The sequence below is a fragment of the Lepidochelys olivacea genome (genome assembly GCF_965140295.1).
Source record: "Lepidochelys olivacea isolate rLepOli2 genome assembly, chromosome: 26".
NCBI classification, from domain to species: domain Eukaryota; kingdom Metazoa; phylum Chordata; order Testudines; family Cheloniidae; genus Lepidochelys; species Lepidochelys olivacea.
In genome coordinates this window covers 14,456,754-14,470,584 of record NC_140436.1, presented here as the reverse complement: position 1 = coordinate 14,470,584, position 13,831 = coordinate 14,456,754, and the positions used below count along the sequence as shown (strand labels likewise).

General features: G+C 53.8%; 1 protein-coding gene across 1 annotated transcript in view; it reads left to right on the top strand.

Moving 5' to 3' along the window:
- Positions 1-3,889: 3,889 nt before the first annotated feature.
- The window catches only part of LOC311513415 (uncharacterized protein), a gene marked incomplete at its 5' end in the record, with an annotated part of 42,428 nt that continues 32,486 nt past the window's right edge, over positions 3,890-13,831 (top strand). Inside the window, one exon of the mRNA XM_084615236.1 lies at positions 3,890-4,036. Coding sequence (XP_084471362.1) covers positions 3,890-4,036 — 147 coding nt within the window. The remainder of the gene's footprint in view (positions 4,037-13,831) is intronic.

Below are 13,831 nucleotides of genomic sequence, written 5' to 3'. Positions count from 1 at the left end.
ATGGTCGTACTGCCGTAAAGGAAGAGCAGGTTGTAGTGGATCACCAACTGAATAGGAGCCAACAGTGTGATGAAATTGCAAAAGAGGCTAATATTGTTCTGGGGTGTATAAACAGGTGTTTAGCAAGTAAGACACAGTAAGCAATGATCCTGCTCTACTTGGCACTGGTGAGACCTCAGTTGGAGTACTGAGTCCAATTCTAAGCACCAGGCTTGAGGAAAGATGTGACAAATTGGAGAGAGTCCAGAGGAGAGCAACAAAAATGGTAAAAGGTTGAAAAAACCTGACCTGTGAGGAACAGTTAAAAACCTGGGCGTGTTTAGTCTTGAGAAAAGAGACAGTAGGGGACCTCCAACCTGGGAAAAGTCTTCATATCCGTCCAGGGCTCTTATAAAGAGAACAGGGCTCGGTTGTCCACTGAGGGTAGGACAAGAAGTGATCAGCTTAGGGAGGGAGATTTAAGGTAGATATTAGGAAAAACTTTCTGCTGTAAGGCTAGTGAAGCTTTGGAACTGGCTTCCAAGCAAGGTGGTGGAATCCCTGGGAGGTTTTTAAGAACAGGTTGGACAAACCCCTGTCAGGGTTGGTCTTGGTTTACTTGGTCCTGCCTCAGCACAGGGGCCTGGAGTAGATGATCTCTCAAGGTCCCTTCCAGCCCAGCATTTGTATGATTCTGTTTCCAGCTCCCTCTGGGAATTGGAACCTGCTGCCTGGCAGCATGAATTGTTTCCCCATGTGACTCCAGGTGTGTAATATTCAGTGTAATCGGGTATGGTTCTGCTAGGCAAACTCCATTAGCATCTGTATCTTCAGTGGGTGTTTTCACTTCTGCAGAGGAAACAGGACTATTCGGAACAGATTAGTAAAGAGTCAAATGTACAAGAAACCCAGCCCTGGTGCAAAGTAAATCCCAAGCACTGGTCCAAGAATGGTGAAAAATACAGAGGCCAGTGTGGCCACAGAAGAACCAGGCCAGGCGCCAGGAGAGAAATTCACCCTATGCAGAGAAGTGGCACAGGCCAGCACAGGGCCAAGGTACAGACTTGTGCCACTCAATTCCTATTTTGAGGGCTCTATTGGTGTACCGGCCTGGGCTGGCCCTTGGCACTGAGTGTAATTCCCCCGATGTGCGTGAATGGGAACCAGACGCACAGAGACAAGAGAACAGAGGCAATAACGGTGGCTTGACCTAGCACCTTCCATCCAGTACGGTCCCGGTGTCCTTCACGGCCTGTATCTGGAGATCCCTCGCTTCCCAGGAACATGCACCCAAGTGCACAGGCCTCTCCCGTCAGAGCTAAAAGAGAGCAGCTCCTTTCACCCATGGCTCATCGACCAGAGGGTGAGATCACACCTGCACATATGCCCGTTCACATGCACATGTAGGCATCCATGCATCCATATGTGTACTCACACATGCACACATATTATAGGGATCAGTGCAAACCGCACCTATGGATACACACTAGGGTGACCATGCATCCTGTTTTGGCAGGGACAGTGCCTTTTTTAAGCCCTGTCCTGGTCATCCTGACGTATGTTGGCAAAAGTGGGCATTTGTCCCGTTTCCTCTTGCCAACTGATCATCATCTTGCTAACCCTAACCCAACTGATCATCAGCTGGCAAGAGAAAACTGGACAAATGCAGTTTTGTCAAAAAACGTGGGTTGCAACCTTTGGAGGGGTGCAGAGGAACGTGCCGAGGGACGGGGGCAAGCAGCAACACCAGCCCTGACTGTGTGGGAGGGAGGGCTAGGGAGAGCAGCTTGGGCCGGACTAGCCTTGCATGGGCAGGTAGCCGGGGGTCTTCGGCTGGCCCCGTTTGCAGGGGGTAGAGGGCAGCTTCAGGCTGGCCCCGCGCAGGCAAGTGGCAGGGAGGGCTAGGGGAGAGGCACATACTGGCCCCGTGCAGTGTCCTGTTTTCCCTTTAAGAAAACATGGTCACCTAACACAAACACACACACACACAAATGTACCAACACACGCAGAGCAGGTGAAAGGGGTGCAGCTGCCAAATGCTTCTGAGATAAGTATGCTTGTGGTTCCAAACAACCTCTCTGGTTGTGAATTGTTTCCACCTGCTGAGATGGCTCCGTGACAATGCCGGGGGAGCTCCTCCAGAGCTCGAGCTCCCAGTGCTATCTCCTTTCCATCTTGGTTGTGTTTCCTCTCAGCTGCTGCTCTGCAACCCAGACCAGCAGTTCTCAAACTGGGGTCCGCAGAGCCAGGTGTCCTTAGAGCCTGCACCTGGGGTCAGCAACATAGTATGAAAAATGTTTAAAAAAATCTCACCGCACATCTGCATTGCCTACTGATTAAAACTGAGAAATCTATTATTTCTGTTGACATGACATATTCCATCGTGCATGAACAAAGCGGTGAGTATCAACTCACGTGGGATAAGCGTCAGCGTAAAAACCCTCACTGCTTTGTGGCAGCAAATCAGAAGTGATGTCCATTTTTGGGGTGACAGACGCCTTTGGCGGGGGGAAATGGAATATATTTGTACAGTGGGTGAGCGATTTACATTAACGATGGATAAAACGTCCACATACTAGAACTGCTATTTGTGCTGAAGCCCTGGACAGTGCAGAGTCAAACAGAAAGAAACAAATGAAGAACAGAAAGTCTGACGAAAATTATATTGATTTTGGTTTTATGGAATTTAGTGATGGATGATTGCAATGCGTTGTATGCTTACAAAGCCAATCAAATGAAGCAATGAAACCAGCAAAGTTGGAACGACACCTCCCAACAAAGCACCTGGAGTATAACAATAAATCCAGAGACTTTTTTCAGCTAAAGAAAGAAGAATGCAATTGACAGAAAACTCAAATGACAAACATAACATCGGTTCCTGAAAAGGCACTCTGGATCGCAAAGCCCTGGCTGGGATGATTTAGTTGGGGTTGGTCCTGCTTTGAGCAGGGGGTTGGACTAGATGACCTCTTGAGGTCGCTTCCAACCCTGATATTCTATGATTCTATACTAGAAACTCATGCTTTTAACAATGACGGTGCTGGTTTCAACCTCCCCGAATGACCATGCTGTTCTATGGGGACCTAGGGCAGGGATTCTCCAGAGCCACATCCAGCCAGTAGGAGGAAATCACGAAGGAGGCTTGTGAGCTGGGAGCAGTTTCTGTGTTAGGGTGGGGGAGAGGAGATACCAAGACGTGGTTCACAGACACCAAGGCCAGCAGGGACGGGTAGAGGCATCTGGTCCATGAGTACAGGGTCACCTGTGTCCCAACCTGCTGGGGCTGATGCAGGAGTTTAATGAACTGCCATTTTGTAGCCACCTCCCTGGTGACCTAGATGTCCCTTAGGCCAATCCACAGCGCACTCTCATGCCGCAGGGTATATTTACCCACAGACTCTGCACATCCTGTGAGAACCGTTAGGCTCTGCTCAGCACGCTCTCTCGCTCTCGGTTCAACCTGTTTCCTGCACTAGCATTTCTGCCAGCAAACGCAGGAGGAAGCGTGAGGGAGCTCCAGACGTCTTCCCTCCCAGCCCTGTCCCTCGGCGGCGATTTCTGAGAGGTCGCTGGAGCCAGAAGCCCATGGCAGGGGGGTGTCTAGTTCGGTATCTTGGTGGCCCCCCGGCTGGAAGGGATTCTCGGCTCTTCAGAGGAGCAGGAGCTTGAGAGGAAAAACAACATCGGTATTTCTGCCTTCAGCCTCCTGCTCCCTCCCCAGCGCTCTGGCACCCCTGTGCCCCAGGTTTTTGTCTAGGGATCCCCCAAACACACACACAGGTTATGAAGTGACGACGTCTCCGCTGGTTACGCCTTTCTCCCCCAGGGCTCTGAATGGGGGTCTCCTCTGGTCCTCCCGCTTCCTCCCCAGGCTGAGCCCAGGGGGTCCTGTCCCGCCAGGCCCAGGGCCATGGCCTTCCTCCTCAAGTTCTTCCGTTTCGGCGCGGAGAAGAAGAAGGCGAAACACTACGAGAACGTGAAGCGAGACGTCAACCCAGAGGACATCTGGACAGTGCTGGGGGAGCTGGGGGATGGCGCCTTTGGGAAAGTCTTCAAGGTAAGTGGCGGGGAAGGGCTGGGGTTGGCCCAATCACCAGGCCGAGCTGCTCGGAAGGAAGCCCAGCTCGGCGGTACTCCCAAGTGAGCTAGCCGCCCAGCCGGGCACGGAGCTGCCTCGCTGAGCCGGTCCTGTAGCATGGGGCCGTGCGTTTAGAACTGTCCCAGGCCAAGAGCCGGCAGCTGGGGCACATCGTCCGTTGCTGAGGCCCGAGAGGCTGTGAAGGGGTTTATTCCACTGTCTCTGGTTAGGGTGGCCCAGGAAGGAAGAGACGCATGAGGAGAAATATCCTAATTCACTTCCTGGACTCCCGTGGCCCTTGGTGGGTGGGCCACATTTGGAGGACGGGATACAAATGGGTGATGGGATGGATCCCTGAGCGAAACACTGTACCTCTGGGCCATGGTTTTAAGAAGGGACTCCTGATTGTGGGTGCCCAGCTGAGACACCTTAAAGGGCCCTCATTTTCTGAGAGGGCTGCAACCCCCCACCGTGCCCCACCCCCCAAAATCAGGCCCCTTGAAGGAGGCTCGGGGCAGCACCCACAATCACTAGTCACTTTGGGAAATCTGGGCTCTGATATTTCCTTCTTAGTGTGCTCATATCTTGTACTCCTCCCTTAATAATGTGCAATGGGCCACTTCCCGAATTCTCTTTATCAAGCTGATATTCATAACAAAACCTCATAATTGAGCTCTTCCACTGCTCTCCATAATCCTTCACTAATCCGCACGAAGCCCTGTTAAGTAGCTGCATATTAATTCCTTTGTACAGATAGGGAAACTGAGGCACTGTGGTTCGAGCCCCAGAGCCTGCATTTCAGAGGTGCAACCTCCCGGTGCTCCAGGGCCAACATTTCCAAACTGGGGAGCCTAAAGCTGGGAGCTGCGGGGTGCAGAGCACTAATTTATGCGCTTCACTCTGGCTTCAGCCCGCCAGGTTTGAACATGTTGGTCCACACAGGGTCAGGCTGCAAGTGAGGTGCTTGCCTCCCCTTGTCCACGCTGCGGGGAGAAACATTTCCATGGCAGTGGGCAAAGCCTGGAGGTGGAGGCTGACGGGCAGGTGAACCTGACCCACAAACGTACATCGGTGGGTAACGATCATCATGTAGTGGGAAGGGAGCGGCTTGTCTGGCTCCTCAGTGCGGGACTGGGCCTTGCTGTGTTTTGGGAGGAACTAAGTGAGGGCCTGACCTTGGGCCCCTTTATAAGCTCTTGGTTGTGCTAAAGAGCTTGGGGGAGGGAGGGTCTGCGTGCCGGGAAACCGCAGGGCAGAGCGTGAGCTCTGAACAGGAAACTGCCGGCAGAGCTGCAGCTGCACACGGGCCTGCCGTGTGCACCAGCAAAGGGCTCAGCAAGGCTACCGGGCTCGGCATGAAACTGGGCTTCCCCAGGGACCAGATCCCCAGGACTGCGCGTGGGAGGACAGGGGAGCTGGAGGCAAGAGCCCCAGGGGCGGGATGCTGGGGCCTGTGTCGGGGTGGTGTTTGGAGCCGTCGAGTGCGTGTCTGGAAAAGGAAATGGCTCTGCTGAGAGAGGCTTGCACCTATTCTGCCAGAAGCGGCTTCTGATTCTGGGAGACTCGCCCCCCTCCCTCTGCCCAGGGCCCAGTGCCCTGGCCAGTGCCCTACCCTGACGACTGGTGCAAACGCGCCTTCCCCCGCCCAGGGCCGGGGTTCTTGGCTGGCACCCGCAATGGCGGGAAGGCGGGACCAGGCTGGGCAGGGGAGTCTGATCTGCGCTGTGACGGCCACTCCAGCCCCTCCTCCAGGTCCTGCTCCTGCCCACGTGAGAGTGGTGGGGCTGGAAAACATGGCGGGGGACAAAGATCCCCCCCACACCCAATATTTCCATTGCAAGGGCTCCTGCCGCCCCCTCGGTCCTGCTGCCCCTGCTCCGCCCCTCTGAAATGCAGCCCCAGGGTGTCTCTAGGCTTGGGCACCCACCCCCAGAAGCCTCTGCTGAACATGCTGGCCTAAGACGCTAGGCAGATTGCGGCTGCAGGTGGTTCCCAGTTAGCAGCACCGAGGGCCTTCGGAAGGTTTTAATTGACCAGCTGCTGGTCCAGGGACTCCCCTGGCTTTAGCCTTGCTAGCATGCCCCGTGCCTGACTACTGCCTCCCTCCTCCTGCCCCAGGCAATACGAGAGAGATGGCAGAACACCCTCATCTATAGGTTTGAATGCAACAGAGCCAGGCATAGCAGGAACAGCAGCTGGCATGGGGACCATCAGTGTGGGCACACGCCCTTGGATGTGTCCTCTTGGGCTGGCCTGGACTGCCCCTGGGGAGTGGTGTCCGAGCCTGAGCCTCGGCCCACTCTTGGTTGCTAGATAGTAGTGAGTACGCCGAGGGTAATGGGGACGGGGGTGGCAAGTCAAGATCTGTTCAATGTTCAGTGCAGGGATATGTATCAACGCTACAGGCCTGATTCAGCACCGGGTTGCGGCCGGTTCCTGGCAGTAGCGTGCCGTTGGGTTGGAGTGAACTGGCCTGGCCTAGAACCGGAACGCTGCACTGGGGAACCGGGGCCAAGAGAGGTACAAACGGAAGCATTGAGAACCATGTGGGAATTTCCACGTTGCCTGGAAGCTGACCCGCTGCAGGCAGGACATTACACACTGTGGGAGCAGTAGGACCTCAAGGTCTTGAGGAAAAGGGGACCAAGCCATGCTCTGTCGGGGTAAAGCAGCCACGCCTCTCCTGCCAGGCATGCTGAGGAGAGCCGAGAGGCTGCACCCCCAGCTGATGCTGCTCCATTGACTTCATGCCTTCTCTGGCAGGCCGCACCAGCTGAGGATGTGGCTCCTGGGAGTACTTGGACTGTCTCTGGGTTTGGTCTGCACTGTGGTTTCTCAGCCAGTCTGACCGTTGCTGTACCATAAGCTAGCAATGGTGCTGGAACGGGGTAGTCAGGCCACTGGCACAAAGACTTTCTCTAGGAATGAGGCCCATGGACAAATGAAATCCACCCTTCCTCTCCCAGGTGCCCAGAGGAGGGTGGAGATGTCGCTGGACTCCGAGACTCCTTCCTAGATGTGCTCTGCACTTAGACACCAAGTCGCAGGCACCTTGGTGGGTGTTCCAGGGAGAGGTGTATTATCCCCGTCTAATTTGTCTGGCGGGACTCCCCCTGCCCCTCGGACACCGGCTGCCGTTCTGGGCACCTCACGCCCAGAAGGATGTTGCCAAATTGGAGGAACTTCTGAGCAAAGCAACAAAACCAGGGGTGTGGCTACAAAGGTGCGAGCCATGCCAGGGCCCACGCGGTAATGAGCATCCAGCCAGCGGGACCCCTGGGGAAAGCAGAGCCCACGTGACCCCGCTCAAGATGGAGCGCAAGGTCAAAGCATTAGCTGCTTTGCATGGGAGGGGGAAAGGGGGATGGAAGCGAGGGAAGAGAAGGGGAAGGTTGAGAGCTAGATCAGAGCTGGAGGGGACCAAGGCGGGGAGCTGGCGGAAGGCCTGAGGTGTGGGGGGGTGGATCAGAGAGCTAAAAGGACCGGGAAGGGTGATTGGGTTGGGGCTGAGGGAGCTGAGGTCTGGACTGAAGGAAGCTGGAGTGGGGTTGAGGGAGAGCTGGGGGGCTAGATCAGAACTGGAGGGGAGGGAGGGAGGGTCGTCAGGGGAGCTGGGGATGGGAGGGCTGCATTGGGGCTGTGCGGCAGCTGGAGAGGAGCTAGGTGGGGGTTGGGGGGCTGGAGGGGAGCTAGATGGGGCTGGAGTGGGGCTGTGGGGGGCCGAACGGGGTGGATTTCAGACTCAGGAAGGGAGCCCCTAACTCATTCTTGCCCCAGGGCCCTCCGGTGCCTCGTTCGGCCACTGAACAGAACTGAGGCAGGGGCTGGAGGGGGGCGGCTGTGTGGGGAGACGACAGGGACGGACCGGCCCCCGGGGAGAGCTGTGTCACAGCCGTGGGGCAGGGGAGAGGAAACGGTGAAGGGTGTCCACGTGAGGAGGGGCGACTGTCTGGGAGCAAAGGAGGTTCAGCCCCCGGGCAATGGTCCCTCGGCACGTGGTACGTCAGGGCTGGTTCAGTGACAGGCCCTGGCGGGCTGCGAGGCGCTGGCTGAGGTGCTGGCCTGTGCGACCCAGGAGGTCAGCCTGGGTGGTCAAAACGGACCCTTTTGGCCTGAAATCTAGGGGGCAGATCCTCAGTGGGCGCGACCTGCAGCTAGGCCGCTTACACCAGCTGGGGCTCTGGCCCGATGACTCTAGATTGTGGAGCAGCCCCCGCGGATCTGGGAGTGCTCACGCAGAGACCGCGTGTTCTAGTGGGTAGGTAACAGCGCGGGAGTAGGACTCCTGGGTTCTGGGCCTTGCCGGCTAAGCTTTGGTAGGTCACTCCCCCCCCCCCGTGGCAAGCAGGGATACAGCTTTCCTGTGTGACGTGCTTTGAGACCTGCTGTTAGGCCGGACAAAGCGCTGGGGGACCGATCCTGGGCCAGCCCCGCTCGGCTGCCGAGACTCGGGGACCTGCCACGTCCCACGGTGCAAACCAGGCGCTGTGCGGCCACTTCCCTGCAGGCAGCTGCTTGGGAGGCAGCAGTGGTGGGCCGGTGGGAGCAGGGACTCTCTGGAATTGCTACCTAGCGTGGAGGCTTTCGTCAGCCCCGGTGTATGGCGAGAACCATTACCATAGCACCGCTGCCTGCCAGCAGCTAGCCGGGCGTCTAGCAGAGCAAGAATCGCTGGTAATTAAGAAACCACAACGACTTCCGCTGGGCCGCAAGCATGCACCAGAGTGCGCGTGTCTCAGCTCCTCTGCTGAGAGAGCCAAGCCCCGGGGCGGGGAAGGAACAGGGCTGCCCCAAAACCGGGGCCTCCACAGGCAGTCCCAAGCTCCCCGCTGTCCTGCAGAGCCTGGCTGTGAGGTTTAACTCTGGCGCCCCTGCCCGCTGCGCCCAGCCTTCCTGGAGCACTGATCTCGCAGAGCCGTGAGCTCCAGCCAGGAGAACGCCAGCCAGCAAACCAGTGAACTGCAGCAGCCTGGCAGGGACCTAGGTACCCAGAAGCATTCGAGAGTGAGTCTGACGTCCTGCTCAGCAGCTCTCCACCCTCTGCGTGGGTCAGTCACAGCTGCTGACTCTAGGGCCTAAAACAATTCTTTGCTGCCTTTCACTCCGCCTAGCCCTGCCGGGCCAGCCCCACTCGGGGAGAGGGAGCCAGCGTCCACTGCTTCTTGAACGTTCAGTGATCAAGGATAAAGGGAGAGAGAGCCAAGGCCGGGCAAAATCCAGGCTTGATTCCTTCCTCTACACCTCCGGGCCTCTCCCCTCAAGCACGTCCGGAAAGGAAAGTTCTCCAGGGGGGTGGGGGGGGGGGAAATAAACAAGGAGAAACAGTTTTACTTTGTGTAATGACACATCCACTCCCAGTCTCTATTCAAGCCTAAGTTAATTGTATCCAGTTTGCAAATTAATTCCAATTCAGCAGTCTCTCGTTGGAGTCTGTTTTTGAAGTCTTTTTGTTGAAGAATTGCCACTTTTAGGTCAGAAATCGAGTGACCAGAGAGGTTGAAGTGTTCTCCGACTGGTTTTTGAATGTTATAATTCTTGACATCTGATTTGTGTCCATTTATTCTTTTACGTAGAGACTGTCCGGTTTGACCAATGTATGTGGCAGAGGGGCACTGCTGGCACATGATGGCATATATCACATTGGTAGATGTGCAGGTGAACGAGCCTCTATTAGTGTGGCTGATGTGATTAGCCCCTATGATGATGTCCCGTGAATAGATATGTGAATACAGTTGGCAACGGGCTTTGTTGCAGGGTTTGGTTCCTGGGTTAGTGGTTCTGTTGTGTGGTGTGTGGTTGCTGGTGAGTATTTGCTTCAGGTTAGGGGGTTGTCTGTAGGCAAGGACTGGCCTGTCTCCCAAGATCTGTGAGAGTGATGGGTCGTCCTTCAGGATAGGTTGTAGATCCTTGATGATGCGCTGGAGAGGTTTTAGTTGGGGGCTGAAGGTGACGGCTAGTGGCGTTCTGTTACTTCCTTTGTTGGTCCTGTCCTGTAGTAGGTGACTTCTGGGAACTCTTCTGGCTCTATCAATCTGTTTCTTCACTTCAGCAGGTGGGTATTGTAGTTGTAAGAATGCTTGATAGAGATCTTGTAGGTGTTTGTCTCTGTCTGAGGGGTTGGAGCAAATACGGTTGTATCGTAGAGCTTGGCTGTAGACAATGGATCGTATGGTGTGTTCTGGGTGAAAGCTGGAGGCATGGAGGTAGGAATAGCGGTCAGTAGGTTTCCGGTATAGGGTGGTGTTTATGTGACCATCGCTTATTAGCACTGTAGCGTCCAGGAAGTGGATCTCTTGTGTGGACTGGTCCAGGCTGAGGTTGATGGTGGGATGGAAATTGTTGAAATCATGGTGGAATTCCTCAAGGGCTTCTTTTCCATGGGTCCAGATGATGAAGATGTCATCAATATAGCGCAAGTAGAGTAGGGGCGTTAGGGGACGAGAGCTGAGGAAGCGTTGCTCTAAGTCAGCCATAAAAATGTTGGCATACTGTGGGGCCATGCAGGTACCCATAGCAGTGCCGCTGATTTGAAGGTATACATTGTCCCCAAATGTGAAATAGTTTTGGTCAGTGATCCTAATTTGGGGCCACTTGCCCAAGTGATTTCTGAGATACAGCCCCCCCATCCCCCAACAGCTGTTCTTAAAGTTGACATGTTTTGGCAACTTTGTGCACGGCTAGAGATCAAACTCGGGCTGAGCCTGAGATGGTCATACCAGGGTCCCAGATGCTTGAGGGCTACCCCAATGGAGAGCACGCCACTCACTGGCTCTCAGGGGGAAAACAAGTTCCAGTGTTATTCCAAAAACGTTTGGGTCTCCACAGGGGTGCGCACCAAGCCGTTCTGGCTCATGTGCCAATTGGAGACGTGGCCCATGTGCAGAGAGAGACATTAAGGGAATGCAAGCTCTGCCTTACGGGCCCTGAATGGCTCAATGACTGTTCTGCTTGCTAAGTTTGTGTGTTGCTTGCTCATTGTGAGTTCAAATCCCTTCCTAATCTAAAATGCAAAAAGCTCACTTACTTACCAGCTCAGTGGTCAGGGTCACCAGTGTGTTTAGATGTTTGGCTGCATGTGTGTTCCGTCTGTGTACTGCCACAGCAGACCTCATTGGAACCACCCAATGACCACAAGATCTGTTAAGGGACAAAGGCACGCAGCCAGGTTTATTGTTGACAAAGCACAGTACTAGTATCCCACAGACTCTACCAGACCACTAATACATGTATGCCCATAACAATGGACTAGCTCAGTGAATGGTGGGACTTTCCGTTCTTCGCTAGGCTAGACAAAGATACTCCCTCTGAGATACATCTTTATACCTCAGTACAAACAAGTTAGTACTGCCCCCTGACGTGGTTAGTTGTTACCCATCACCTTGCACATGTTGGTTTGATCAAAACATCTTTATTACGTACTGTTATCCTGACCTTATCTTTAGCAGGGGTCAGTGTGTTCCTGTTATCTTTGGGGAATGTTTTTGTACCATCCTTGATATCGGGATGTTTTGGTACCACTTGATATCAGGATGTGTTTGCATGAGTGCTCTGTGCCTAGCACTTCTTAGGAATGTGTATTTCTGCAATATCAGCCCTGTTCTTGCCAGATTCTGTGATGTTGGAGCAAGTGCAAATCCTTCTTGTGATGACAGGAGAAGCCTTGCACTTGATTCTCGTTGGGCGTAGTCTTTTGAGGGTCTATTTTGATCTCAACAGTCAGGTCATTGGCTTGGGTTCCTTCCCTGCCCTGCCGATCAAGGAGAGTGTGTTGCACCATCCTTCACATCTGTTTATGTCTTGTGTTCAGTGGGAGAGTACAGATCTGCGGTTTCCGTGCAATATGTGCTGAATTATATGAACGAGAATTCACCTGTTCAACTCATGGAGCTTGCTTCCAAGTGCATGTCTGTCATGAGGAAATAGTCTGAGCCCGACAGGATCTCCCACTTGTAGTACTGGGAGTCATGGTCATAGTTAGCTTTGGCCTTTGCCTGTCTCTCTCTTTTTGTCTATTTCTCCTTCTAACCCTGCCAGCTATAGTAATGGTGGGTCTATGGGCACCAAGGTACATGTGCCTCTTGACGTCAAGCCTAGCACCAGGTTGCTACTGAGCCCTTCTCTGGGAGTGTTCTTCCACCAAGGAATAGCTTGCCATCTCCTTCCTTTGTTTGGTGCCGCTCTCTTTAAAAGAGTTTTAGCAAATTTCACTGTCAATTCAGCTTTGCCATGTGCCACGTGATGGGACTGAATTCCCATTGCTGGGAAAATTGCACAAACTCACTGCAATTAAACTGGGGTCCATGGTCTGAAAAGACACAGTTCGGGGTCCCATGCTCCCTGAAATGCTTCATTGCTGTGTCTAGGATGGTCCCTGTGATAGTTTCTCACAGTTCATCTCATTCTCCGGAGTCTGAACAGCAGTCTATAATAACGAGGTAGTCCATGTGGTTTGCCGCGAAAAGATCCATCCCTACTTTGCTCCAAGCTCTGCGGGGAAGTTGTGCATTTTCATTGCGTAATTTTGTTGCTTGACCTGCATTTCTCTACCTGTCCCAACTGCTCACCAGGTCTCTGATGTCCTTGGTCATATTTGGCCAGGATACAGCATCTCTGGCTTTCCCAAGACAGGCTTTGATTGTAGAATGGCTCTGATGTATTCTTCAGAGAGCTTATGTTCTCAGTGTTATGATTCCACTCCCTTTACATATGATGCTGTTTTGTACGCTCCTATCGGCTCAGTAGTTTGAATATTCTTAAGAGCCAGGTGCAGCTTCTCGCCTGGCGTCTGGCCGCCCTGACGGAATGACGGACACGAGCCCTGGTAAATCTTTATCTTGTATAGTTTGTTCTCAGATTCTTTCCAGCTCCTGCCTTGATACTGGCGGATAACTGTGTCTCTCTGTCTCAAATGTTTGTTCAGCGGCGGTAGTTTCCTGTTGCAGGGCTGTTCTGGATAAACAGTCAGCCGCGTCCGTCTCAGTGCTCTCTGGTGCGGGAGGGTCACAGGCTACTCAAATGGTTTTCCATCCCTGAACGCACTTGGGAACGTTATTGCAAGACGTGTTTTCAGTGTGGATGTGTCTTTGTTCCACTGGTGACAGTGACCTGTATCCAAAAACTACGAGCAGTCCCTTTGGTAGGAGGGATGCCCCAAACCTGTCTCGCTGGCCTTACGTTGCATGGCTGCCTCTTCATATTTCAGGATGGGAGAGCGGGTCACCAGCTCCTTGGGATGTGTGATCAAGCAATTCCTGAATGTCCCTAGACATGAGCATGTCCTCATGCTGTCCTGGCCCCCCCTGGGAAGCTATCTGTCCCAGCACTGAGCCGCAGCAAGAGAGTTGTTCGCTAAGCTGCAGTGGCATGAGAGGGTGGCACCGATGGGGCTGAGCGTAGGATGTGACCTGCAGGAGCTTTCTTATGGGTGAGGATGCGCAAGAAGGAAGAGCCCAGCTTGACTCTCAGATCCTGGACTGCATTTGCAGGGGCAGCTGTTAGGGAAAATGGCTTTTTACTTGTAAACTGAGCAGATTTCATCTGGAGACACCATATATATGGAGCCTGCTGGGGTGCCTCTTTGAACCTTCAACAATCGCCTCCTCCTCCAGTGATGAGTTGTGTGGCTGCTTACAGAGCCTTAGCTGTCACTCAGCTCCCTGGAGGAGGGAGCCAGATTCGCTTACAGGAGCTGGGAATCGAGGGTTCACAGCTCAGAGGGGAAGAAATTGACCCTGTAGCTTTTACAGCTTGACAGATACTTTGCACACCGTGTGT